The following is a 12,367-nucleotide window of genomic DNA, read 5'->3' as shown; positions in this document are numbered from 1 at the left end:
GCATGAAAAAAACTCACTACTCAAAGGGTTAAATATTATTCTACTTTCAGACTACACAGAGTTAAAAATAAATTGCAGAAACCCAAATTTTAAATTGAAAGCAACTCTTAAAAAGATACATTTACAAAATTCGGCATAGGCCTAATGGTATCTTCAAATAGACTACTTCATTATTTGAGAACAAAGAATGGGGAAAATAAATTTTAGTTTCCATAAGGTTCTTACCTGTATAACGCATCATCAATCTCCACAGATTCTGTTGACATGATAGGCAGATGTGTATTTGTACTAAAAAAATAAAACACAATCTATAAGAGTAAGCATGATTATTTAATACTCATTCACATCCTGTAATGTAACAATTATACAAAGAATCGATTCACCAGTTACTAAAGGAAGTTTTATAAATCACATACATATATTATCTATCACTTTACTTGTATTTAAAAATAGGTCAAAAGGAACCCTCATACACTGTTGGTGGGAATGTAAAGTAGTACAACCATTATGGAAGAAAAGTATGGTGGTTCCTCAAAAAACTGAAAATAGAACTACCTTATGACCCAGCAATCCCTCTACTGGGTATATATCCCCGAAACTCAGAAACATTGATACGTAAAGACACATGCAGCCCCATGTTTATTGCAGCATTGTTCACAGTGGCCAGGACATGGAAACAACCAAAAAGCCCGTCAATAGATGACTGGATAAAGAAGATGTGGCACATATACACTATGGAATACTACTCAGCCATAAGAAATGATGACATCGGAACATTTACAGCAAAATGGTGGGATCTTGATAACATGATACGAAGCGAAATAAGTAAATCAGAAAAAAACAGGAACTGCATTATTCCATACGTAGGTGGGACATAAAAGTGAAACTAAAGACATTGATAAGAGTGTGGTGGTTAGGGGGGGGAATGGGAGAGGGAGAGGGGGAGGGGCACAAAGAAAACAAGATAGAAGGTGACAGAGGACAATCTGACTTTGGGTGATGGGTATGCAACATAATTGAACAACAAGATACCCTGGACTTGTTATCTTTGAATATATGTATCCTGATTTATTGATGTCACCCCATTAAAAAAATAAAATTAAAAAATAAAAAATAAAAAATAGGTCAAAATTAAATTCTCTCACTGCTAATCCTTTCTGTGTGTACTGCAAAACTATAGCCCATGGGTGTTTTATTCTCAGGTGTTCTTTCATCAGTGATGCAAGATATTCTTTTGGATCCATATTTTAGCAATTTTGTTGGAGTATCCCATAAACCTATTCTAAGATACAGTGTCCCTATATAATCTCATTCAATTCATGGAATTTACTATACTGATGATAAACATATTTCTCCATGTTTGATCTCTTCTCTGACCTCTAGATTTTATTCATCTGCCACAATATCTCTATTCTGATGTCCAATTGGTATCATAATCATAACAAGTCCAAAACAGAATTCAATCTGCCCTGCTTAATCTATTCTTCGTCAGTGTTTGCCAATTCAGTTTCTGTTACTACCTACCCACTTACTTGCTCAGGCCAAAAAACCTAGGGATCTTAACTTGTTCCCTTAATGTCCTCTATCTGTGAGTCGTGTTAACTCTTCCTTCAAAGGAGATCTCAAACCTGATCACTTTCCACTATTTTAATCAGAGTAATCTCATGCCAAACCACCATGTTATTTCACCTAAACTACTTCAAAGGCCTCCTAACTAGTCTCTCTATCTAGACTATAACCCTTCTCCTTCAGTTTATTCTTCATATATAATAGCCTCCATCTTTATTTTTATCTTTTAAAATGTATTTATTGATTTTAGAGAGAGAAAAAGAGGAAGGAGGGTTGGGGGAGAGAGACAGAAACACTCATCTGTTCTTGTATGTGCTCTAAGGACCGAACACTCACAACCTTTATGTATGGGGACAACACTCTAACCAGTCCAGACCTATGCAGCCAAGGCAACAGCCTAAATCTTTTAGAATGAAGTCAGACTTTTACTCCCAGACCTAGAACTACCCTTTGGTTCTAAAAATAAAATTTAAGTACTTTACTATGCTTATAAGGCCCTATGTGGTCGGCTTCCAAATCACCTCTCCAATCTCACCTCCCACAACTCTCCCTCTTGCTTACTATCTTTAGCCAAGTTGGCCTACCTGCTGTTCCTCAAAAAGCCAAGTTGCTATCACTTTGTTTTTTAAATTTTTATTTATTTATTTATTGATAGAGACAGAGGGACAGACAGGGAGATAAAAAGCATCAATTCTTTGTTGGGGGGGGGGGGAGCAACCATGGGGTCATGTCTATGGTTCGGTGCTCAAGCTGGTGACCTCGGGGATTTCAAGCTGAGGTCCTCCGCATCCATCCACTGTGCCACAGCCTAGTCAGGCACTATCACTGTAGTTTTTATTTACACTTGTTATTCCCTCTGCTTGGAATGTTTTCCCTTCAGATCTCCAAATTATTAAAATATTACCTCACAAATATTACACAGACCTTTCCTAATCATCTTATCAATGAAATGGTTTCTCTTCTCCTTAAGTCACTTCCTAATTCATTAATCTGATGTATTTTCTACAAATCACTTATAATTAACTGTATATTATCTGCTTTCCCCTAAAGAATGTATGCTCCATTAAGAATTCACTACTGCCTTCCAAATACCTAGAAGAGCTGGCATTTAGTAACAAGGGTTAACACCGTGCCTACATTGTCTTAAGTGATACAGATGTACTCAGTTAACCTCTAACACTCTATGAAATAGGTACCATTACCATCTTCACTGAATGGGGTGGGGGGTGGAACTGAGGCAGACAGAGGTTAATTTAAATAAACTTCCAAAAGGCCCTGTAGCTCAGTTGGTTAGAGCGTTCGTCCTGATATGCCCAGATTGCAGGTTCAATTCCCAGTCAGGACGCATACAATAATCAACCAATAAATGCATAAATAAGTGGGACAACAAATCGATGTTTCTCTCTCTCGTCTTTCTCTAAAATCAATAAATAAATTTTAAAAATTTACAAAACCTTCCTAAAGTCAAATTAGGTAAATGGCAGAGCCAGAATCGGAACCTAAGCAGTCTTGCTCTCAGGTACCACGCTGCACTGCCTACACTAAAAAATACCTGTTGAGTGAACTTTAAAAATTAAGCATACCGGTGTGACAAGACACACTTATACTGATGTGCCATTTACCATAGCCTGTCCCAATTTTTTCATAGTACAGCATACAACGAAAACAGGTAATAGGATAAGCACTGGGAAACCGAGATGGTTCCCAGCCTGAGGCTTTGGGACTGAGCCACACTGACAGATAAGATCAATGATCACCTCAGCAAAAAGGTAAGCCATTCCAGACTTGGGAAGCTCTAATTATCGATTATAAAAACAACATGACAGGAAGAAAATTAGTTTTAGAATCTAATTTTTTAGGCCTGATATTGATATATAATCCAAAGGATTTGTAAATATAGTTAATCAAAATGTTGTCAGTGAAATTACCAAACATTGATTGGTACCATTAAATGATATCAGCTTCTAGTTAATTAAATGGATAACTATTAGAAATATTCCTGACTGCAATTCTGAAAGCAAGCCAGAAGCTGGTGGGTAAACCTCTCAGGTAAAAAAAAAAATGACAAGAGCTACATTCTAATCAACTGTCTTTCCATACTTTTTTTTTCCAGAAAGTTCTGCCTTACTGGAAATGGTTCAAAAGTCACTTTTGCAGTAAGGTTTATATGGCAATCAAAAATGCTTTAAAGGAGGGGAGTTTTTGTTCACATTGCATAGTCTCCCCCAAGTGAATATGGCAGTGCTGGCAACACTGGTATCAAAAGCATCCCTTCAGCCTGAAGCTCGAGAAAAAGCTACAGGTTTACCGAAGTTTGCCTTTGGGTGTAAATTATGCCTCCGCGTCTATCTGGCATACTGTATTCCGTCCGGCAGCGGGCAGGTTGTAATAACCCGCTTTATCGATTACGAAACAAACACCACGAACATCCCCTCACCCCCACCCCATTACCCTAGTTTTCCAGGAGTGGATTAGCCGTGAAGAACCTCTACCAGCTGGGAAATAAGAATGGGGAACTCTGGTTTTCCCGATTTTTTTTTTTAAACTGTAGTCAACAGAAGTCCTCAGGGTGTTCTAACTGCCACTGATGAACGAGTCTCCGCCGGTAACAGTTTTCCGAGGACCTCCGTGGAGGACCACGCACGAGGGAACTCTGAGCTCGCCATGGCCCGAGAGGAGGGAGCAGTGGGGGAGGTACCAGGGGTGGGACGCTCACGCCGAGACCCGGCTGGCACTCTCGGCCGGGGCCCTTCCCGTCGGGGGAGCGGGAGGAAGCAGGCGAGTCGACCCCAACCGTAACGGAGAAACCGTTGGAAGGGGCGAGGAGTGGACTTTTCCTCAGCGGAGCGGGGAGTCGCAGAGACCGGAGCCCAAGCTACCACACCCACCCGTCGCGCCTCGCTCGCCTCCCAGGGCCGGCTCTGCGCGGCCCCGCGGCCTCTGGCGCGCTCCCTGCGCGCCCAGGGACAGAAACAGAATGCCGGCGCCCGCCTTCTGCCCGGCACCCCTCGCTTTTTCGCGCCCACGTTCGTCCTCTCACCTGCCGGCCCCCCAGGAAGAGCAGGACGCCTCTTCCCGCCGAGGAGCGACCGCAGGACTGAACCCCTCCATTGCCTCCAGAGAAGCGCCTTCGCCGCGGGCCACGGGGAGGCAGGGAAAGGGGCGGGACGGCGAGGTCAAAGGGCGGACTGTGACGTCACCGGAGGGGGCGGGCCTGGGAGGCGCGCGACGCGCCGCGCCTTCCCGTCAACCACAGGGGCTTCCTGATTTCCGGTTTGGGTGTGGCCACTGGGCGGGCTCTGATGCAGGTGGCTGCAGTGGGCGGCTCTGGTGTACTGGAATGGGGTGGTGTTAGTAAAACCGAAATAGTCAAGTTCCTGGTCGCTTCTGGCTCCAAAGCCAAGCACCGAGTATTCCAGTGGCCAATGAAATGATGAGGCTGCGTATCCGAACTCTTGAGTTTTGTAGGGAGAAATGCAGACCCTTCCGTTTTATAAATAAATAACCAAAGTGTAGTAATAGCTCCAGATATCCAACCTGGGATTTCATTTTGAGATGTTACACGTTTGACAGATAATTTTGGGTATATATTACAGCTTTATAAAGTACTGTCACAGCTTTAATGGAATCATGATTTTTAGAGCTATAAATAACACTGTTGGTCAAATAAGTTTATAAATATATGTTTGTTTGCTTACAATTTGCATTGGTTCTGGGGGACAGGCTGTAAGCAGGCCAGCTCGTTATAGCCTAAGGCTTAGTTTTTCCCCACACCCTTGACTGAATGCATGATGTGGGGTGGTGCACTCTCATTAGGAATCCATTATGCCTCAGATAAGTGACTTTGTATCAGAGACTTCCTTGTTTGTATATTGGATTAAAGGTTTGGATTTCTGCACTATAAAGTGGGGCAGACCAGGAGCTTGCTTGCTCAGTTCCTGAGATTAGCATTGGAGAGCGGAGACCAGAGAAAGGCCACATGGAGGCCAGGAGAAGCAGCCAAGATGGTGGAGTACTGAGGAAGAAGCCCGTTTGTGCAGAGTTTGTGCAGAGAGAAGGAGATGGGGAACAGAGGTGAATAAGTCTGGTGAGCTAGAAACCTTTGATTCTAGGAAAGTTGGATAAGGTGGTAGCTTTGTGAGCACTGAATGAGTGGGTTTTGGAGCCCAGTGTGTGTGTGTTTTTACTTGCCTGCCGGGTGCAAACTAGGATTAAAGCTGATGGCCCACCAGTTTGTGGCTCCATTGTTTCATTACCGTCTGTCCGAATCCAGTGCGAACCTGCATGGGCCAGGTGGCTGTGATGGTGGCCCTGGCTGTTGGCTTTATAGACCTTTCATCTAATTCTCTTTCCATTGACTCTCCTTTACCATTTTAGAAAAGAATTAGTGGGACACTAACTTTGGGATTTGCCTGTTGAATTTTTTAAATTAACATATACTTTGACTATTGTGAAGCCAGGAGCCACCATTGTGGCCATTCACATGCAGGTTCACATTGGATTCAGACAGAAGGTAATGAAACAATGCAGCCAAAAGCTGATGGGCCATCATCTTTAATCCTAGCTTGTACCCGGTGGGCAAGTAAAAACATACACTGGACTCCAAAACCCACTCATTCAGTGCTCACAAAGCTACTGACTCATCCGAGTTTCCCAGAATCAAAGGTTTCTAGCTCACCAGACTTATTCACCTCTGTTCTCCATCTCCTTCCTTCTCCCTGCACAAACTCTGTACAAATTGACATCTCTTTCAGCACTCCACCATCTTGGCTGCCTCTTTCCTGTCCTCCACGTGGCCTTTCTCTGCTCTCTGCTCTAATGCTAATCTCAGGAACCAAGAGAGAGCAAGCTCCTGGTCTGCCTCACTCTATAGTACAGAAATCAAAACTTTTAATCCAATATACAAAATAGGAAAGTCTCTGATACAAAGTCCACCCCACATCAAAAAGGGCGGGAAAGGCTTAGACCTAAAACCAAGCCCCAGGCTACAAGGATCCTGCCTGCCCACAGCCTGCTCCCAACACACATTAATGTAATTATGCCCATTCCAAGCATAAGGGCAACTAATATCACCTGGGAGATGGGCTTCCACTTGGGCAGCGCCATCTTTAACAAAGTGAACATTAATATATTTTATGTGCCCAACAACTATATATACATATAATACTTATAAATATATATTATCTATATATACATACTTATAAATATATATTATATATACATACTTATAAATATATATTATGTATATATAAATAAGGTGACCAACATTTTTACAATGAAAAGGACAAATAAATTGAAGAAAACAATATCGTAAATAAAACAAACATTGTATTCATTGCAATAATACACTAAAATATTATAAATGCATAATAAAAACATGCTTACATGCCTATAAATTTTTAATAATTTTAAGAAAACACTACTCATTTAGTAAAACTAAATATCTAACAAAACCATTAATTTGGAGTGATATTCAGGTGTATTTATCATTTTCTAATTAAAAAATGTCTGTTTTATGCAACTTTTTAATCAAAATGCATTATTAATAGATATGGTTTGAGGTTAGATTTCTACTTTAAACCTCGAATTTCAGGAAAATACTTGTAAATAAAATTATACATATTTGGAAATTATTAAATAGATAATGAACTAATAACGTGAATTGTGCTTAACCTGTCTATGCTTGAATATTCACTGAGAAAGAAATAATTGTGAGTCTACAATGTCATATGTGCCATGTTGTGTTTCAGTAGGAAGTACACAAGCCATTTGCATGCTCAGTATATCACGCGCTTTCTCATGGTCTCCCATGCAGAACGTATGCACCATAATCGCATCTGGCCACACTGTACTGATCCTTGACCAATCGTCATGTCAAATACAAGTACATCACATCACAGGCAATGGATCGACTCTGCATTGATCGAATACGAACATTCACAGATCAGTCTTCTAATATCAAAAAGGAGGACACTTTTCGAAGGAGGATGGAACTTAAAAAAGAAGGACTGTCCTCCCTAAAGGAGGACAATTGGTCACCTTAATATAAAACATCATCTTTTGCATTGTGTGATATTTTTACTTAATTACAACTTTTTCCTCTCTAGTGTGGAGGGAGGGTCCAGGCAAAACTGCATTACTGTTTATACCTCTCTATTCTCTTTTCAGGATTATGTGTTTCCAATACCTGAAAACTTCATGCTGTTCATCTAAGGCATCATTCAGTTTTCTCAATCCAGTAGTGAACCTTTCCTATATAACCACTAGAATCAAATTGTTCTATGTCCCATTCTTTTCAAATTTCTGCTCTAGCTCTAGGCTTGTCCCCTGTTTTTTCTCTTTATTCTAAAGTTAATAAATATAAATATCTTTGGCCCAAATCACAGATAATGCCAATTACCCTATTTCCTTCCAATTTCCCTTCTTCTTTCCATTCTAAATATTGAATACCTATTAAACTTCAGGACCTAATGACTAGACAATGATCAGGTTATAGAGATACAGCGATCCCTAATTTCATCAATCTCATGTGGGAAGCCAAAAAATGGAAAATAAATGAAAAAATAATTTTGGAAAGTAAATGTGATGATGAAAATAAAAAAGGGTTAGCAATGCAGAAACAGACTTGGGAGGGAGGAAGGAGACATTTTAGTCACGGAGGGCCTATTTGAGAACATGGTATTTAAGCCCAATCCTAAATTATGCGAGCTCTGTGAGATATTCTAGTAGAAGAATATTCTAAACAGAAGCAAATAGAAGTATAAACTTTTTCCACTTTCTTTTAGCATTTATCACCTTCTGGTGTTTATTTATTTGTATATTGCCAATCTATCTTTAAAGGAGAGTGGGCTTTTCCTGGAGAAAATGATTTAAAGTGTGAGAGGCAATTTGATGTGAGAGATTCTACCTTGCTCACACTGAAGAGGAAAGGGACCACATAAAAACCAATGGGAATGTCCTCTAGTTGCTGAGAGTGGCCTCCAGCTAACAGCCACCAAGGAAATAGGGACCTTGGCTTACAAGTGTTAATTAACTAAATTTGGTCAACAACCCATATAAGTTGGAAGAAGACCCCAAGCTTCAGATCAGAACACAGTCAGCCATTATTTTGATTTCAACCTTGTGAGGCTTTGCGCAGAGAACCCAGCTATGCTGTAGTGGGAAAAATGACACCCAAATGACACCAAGGATGATAGACATCCAGACAATTTAATAGAAGAAGAGGAATTTGTTAGTAGTCAGCAGAGTTCGTAGGGCTAGTAGCACCAAAGCACGAGCTCCCCAAAGTTAGATTTCTTACATCTTATCTGCCTTTTCAAGTGTCCATGCAAGGGGCACTTGACAAGAGCCTGGTTTCTTTGACTTCTTTGTCTGCAGACCTACATGACTTTTGTGTCTCCAGGAGGGGAGAGGATAAAAGGGGAGGTTTGGACTGTTTGTCCTTGACTATTTACATGTCCTATTTTCCTTGCTGGGTGCTGAAAGTTAATTTCAGGGCTGATAAAGGGGCTACAGCTGTGGTTTGTTACTTTTCAAACTTTTTCAATCAGCCCATTGAGCCCTTCCTCCCTCAGTTCAAAACCCTGAGGTCACTGGCTTGAGCGTAGGGTCACAGACATTGTAGGGCCCTTTTCCTGCATTCTTCTGGTTTCTCCCCTCTCAGTACTGTGTCCTCAGTTCTGATCTGCAGGACTGTGAGCTAATAAATGTATGTAGTTTTAACTCACTATGTTTATAGTAATTTGTTATTTAGCAACATAAAATGAAGGTAGTATATTTCACCTAAGACCATTTCTTGACATTTCAACATCCCTGAAATTAGAATGCATATTTCTTTTTTAAAAATACAGAAAATAATGGTGCTCTTAAAATTAAGGTCATCTTAGATTTGGTGAAATATAATAAATTATTTCAAACATACAGTATAAAGATACCCAAATTTAACAGATTTTAATGTTCTGTAACATTTGCAAAATGGAAAAGGAAATTGGAATATCATCAGACTTTTCACAATGAAGCATTTTTTTTTTTTCCCCAAAGTTAGAAGCAGGGAGGCAGACAGACCAACCGGGATCCACCCAGCATGCCCACTAGGTGGCAATGCTCTGCCCATCTGGGGCGTTGCTTCTTTGCAGCCGGAGCCATTCTAGCACCTGAAGTGGAGACCATGGAGCCATCCTCAGTTCCCTGGGCCAACTTTGCTCCAATGGAGCCTTGGCTGTGGGAGGGGAAGAGAGAGAGAGAAAGGGGAGGGGGAAATGTGGAGGAGCAAATGGGCACTTCTCCTGTGTGCCCTGACCGGGAATCAAACCACAGACTTCCACAAGCTGGGCTGATGCTCCACCGCTGAGCCAACCAGCCAGGGCTGACAATGAAGCTTTTTTTTTTTTTTTTATTTATTTATTATTTTTTTTCATTTTTCTGAAGCTGGAAACAGGGAGAGACAGCCAGACAGACTCCCGCATGCGCCCGACCGGGATTCACCCGGCCCGCCCACCAGGGGCGGTGCTCTGCCCCCCAGGGGGCGATGCTCTGCCCATCCTGGGCGTCGCCATATTGCGACCAGAGCCACTCTAGCGCCTGAGGCAGAGGCCACAGAGCCATGCCCAGCGCCCGGGCCATCTCTGCTCCAATGGAGCCTTGGCTGCGGGAGGGGAAGAGAGAGACAGAGAGGAAAGCGCGGCGGAGGGGTGGAGAAGCAAATGGGCGCTTCTCCTGTGTGCCCTGGCCGGGAATCGAACCCGGGTCCTCCGCACGCTAGGCCGACGCTCTACCGCTGAGCCAACCGGCCAGGGCTGAAGCTTTTTTTGCCAAAAGAAAATAGGATGACATTTAGGATATTCAAGGGAAAAAGCATGGCCAAGGATTTAGTAACCAGCAAAAGTAACTCTCATGTTAAAGGATATAAACTATCATATCAACCTTGATATGATATTGATATTTGATGAAACCACTGTTCCTATGAATCCTTCCTAAAGAATTTTTAGAAACCAGAATAATAACCAGATAACCAGAATAACTAGAAAAGCATACACCTAAGTATTAGCTCAGATTCTTTACAGAAAAAAAAATCGGTATTGTGTGTTTATTAGTTTTTGTATTCCTTCTAGTTTGTTTATTCTTTGTAACTAATTTTCCTGATTTTTGTCACCTCATTTCCAAGTTTTTCTAACATCCCTCTTCCCCAAGCTTTCTTGAGGTATAATTGGCATGCGGGGGACCTGGGTTCGATTCCCAGCCAGGGCACATAGGAGAAGCGCCCATTTGCTCTGCCCCTCCGGGGCATCGCTCTGCCGTGACCAGAGCCACTCTAGCACCTGGGGCAGAGGCCAAGGAGCCATCCCTAGCGTCCGGGCCATCTTTGCTCCAAATAAAACTAAGATATTTTAAAGTGTACAATATGATGATGTTATGTGTGTATATATATGTAAATACATATTTACAGATTTACATATATAAATAATTACATGTTTACATATACATATATACATATTTACATATATATAAATATATCATATATATTTACAAACTATAGAAGGATCCTCTCATTGAGTTAAGATTTTCAAATCCTAAATCATGTTGTTATTTCATATCTTGTTATCATATCTCTTTTAGCTGGTTTCAAAATAGTAACTTACAGTTTTGATCTATTCTGTGGCACAACTTTCATGCATGCTTTCATTGTTGTTACCCGAACAAGCTGGGATTTGAATTGCCCATCACTGCTGAGTCCAATTAATCATTGAACCAGGGTATGGGTGGTATAAGAATATCTTTTTTGGCCCTGGCCGGTTGGCTCAGCGGTAGAGCGTTGGCCTAGCGTACGGAGGACCCGGGCTCGATTCCCGGCCAGGGCACACAGGAGAAGCACACATTTGCTTCTCCACCCCTCCGCCGCGCTTTCCTCTCTGTCTCTCTTCCCCTCCCGCAGCCAGGGCTCCATTGGAGCAAAGATGGCCCGGGCGCTGGAGATGGCTCTGTGGCCTCTGCCTCAGGCTCTAGAGTGGCTCTGGTCGCAACATGGCGACGCCCAGGATGGGCAGAGCATCCCCCTGGTGGGCAGAGCGTCGCCCCTGGTGGGCGTGCCGGATGGATCCCGGTCGGGCGCATGCGGGAGTCTGTCTGACTGTCTCCCCGTTTCCAGCTTCAGAAAAATACAAAAAAAAAAGAGAGACAGTCAGACAGACTCCCGCATGCGCCCGACCGGGATCCACCCGGCACGCCCACCAGGGGCGACGCTCTGCCCACCAGGGTCGTTGCTCTGCCCCTATGGGGCGTCACTCTGCCGCAACCAGAGCCACTCTAGCGCCTGAGGCAGAGGCCAAGGAACCATCCCCAGCGCCCGGGCCATCTTTGCTCCAATGGAGCCTTGGCTGCGGGAGGGGAAGAGAGAGACAGAGAGGAAGGGGAGGGGGTGGAGAAGCAAATGGGCACTTCTCCTATGTGCCCTGGCCGGGAATCGAACCCGGGTCCCCCGCACGCCAGTCTGACGCTCTACCACTGAGCCAACCGGCCAAGGCCAAGAATATCTTTTATTCAAATTGTCAGCAACCTGAGAAGGCAGGGGCTTACAGGTGCATCCAAATCCTGCCTTACAATCTCAGCTAACAGCCAGTTTATCAGTTTATATACTTTGGGGCAAGTGTCCCCAAACTACGGCCCGTGGGCCGCATGCGGCCCCCTGAGGCCATTTATCTGCTCCCCCCCACCGCCACATTCCTGGAAGGGCACCTCTTTCATTGGTGGTCAGTGAGAGGAGCACTGTATGTGGCAGCCCTCCAATGGTCTGAGGAACAGT

General features: G+C 42.9%; 1 protein-coding gene across 1 annotated transcript in view; it reads right to left on the bottom strand.

The window, feature by feature from the left end:
* UBA6 (ubiquitin like modifier activating enzyme 6) overlaps positions 1-4,728 on the bottom strand; it is a 106,185-nt gene extending 101,457 nt beyond the window's left edge. The window contains exons 1-2 of the mRNA XM_066279576.1: positions 4,610-4,728; positions 226-288 (exon numbers count right to left, since the gene is read on the bottom strand). Of these exons, the coding sequence (XP_066135673.1) occupies positions 226-288; positions 4,610-4,680 (134 nt within the window). The 5' untranslated portion in view covers positions 4,681-4,728. The remainder of the gene's footprint in view (positions 1-225; positions 289-4,609) is intronic.
* Positions 4,729-12,367: the final 7,639 nt, after the last annotated feature.

The sequence above is a fragment of the Saccopteryx bilineata genome, chromosome 5, assembly GCF_036850765.1.
Source record: "Saccopteryx bilineata isolate mSacBil1 chromosome 5, mSacBil1_pri_phased_curated, whole genome shotgun sequence".
Classification (NCBI taxonomy): Eukaryota; Metazoa; Chordata; class Mammalia; order Chiroptera; family Emballonuridae; genus Saccopteryx; species Saccopteryx bilineata.
Note: the sequence above shows the minus strand (reverse complement) of the source record. Positions and strands in the feature narration are given on the sequence as shown.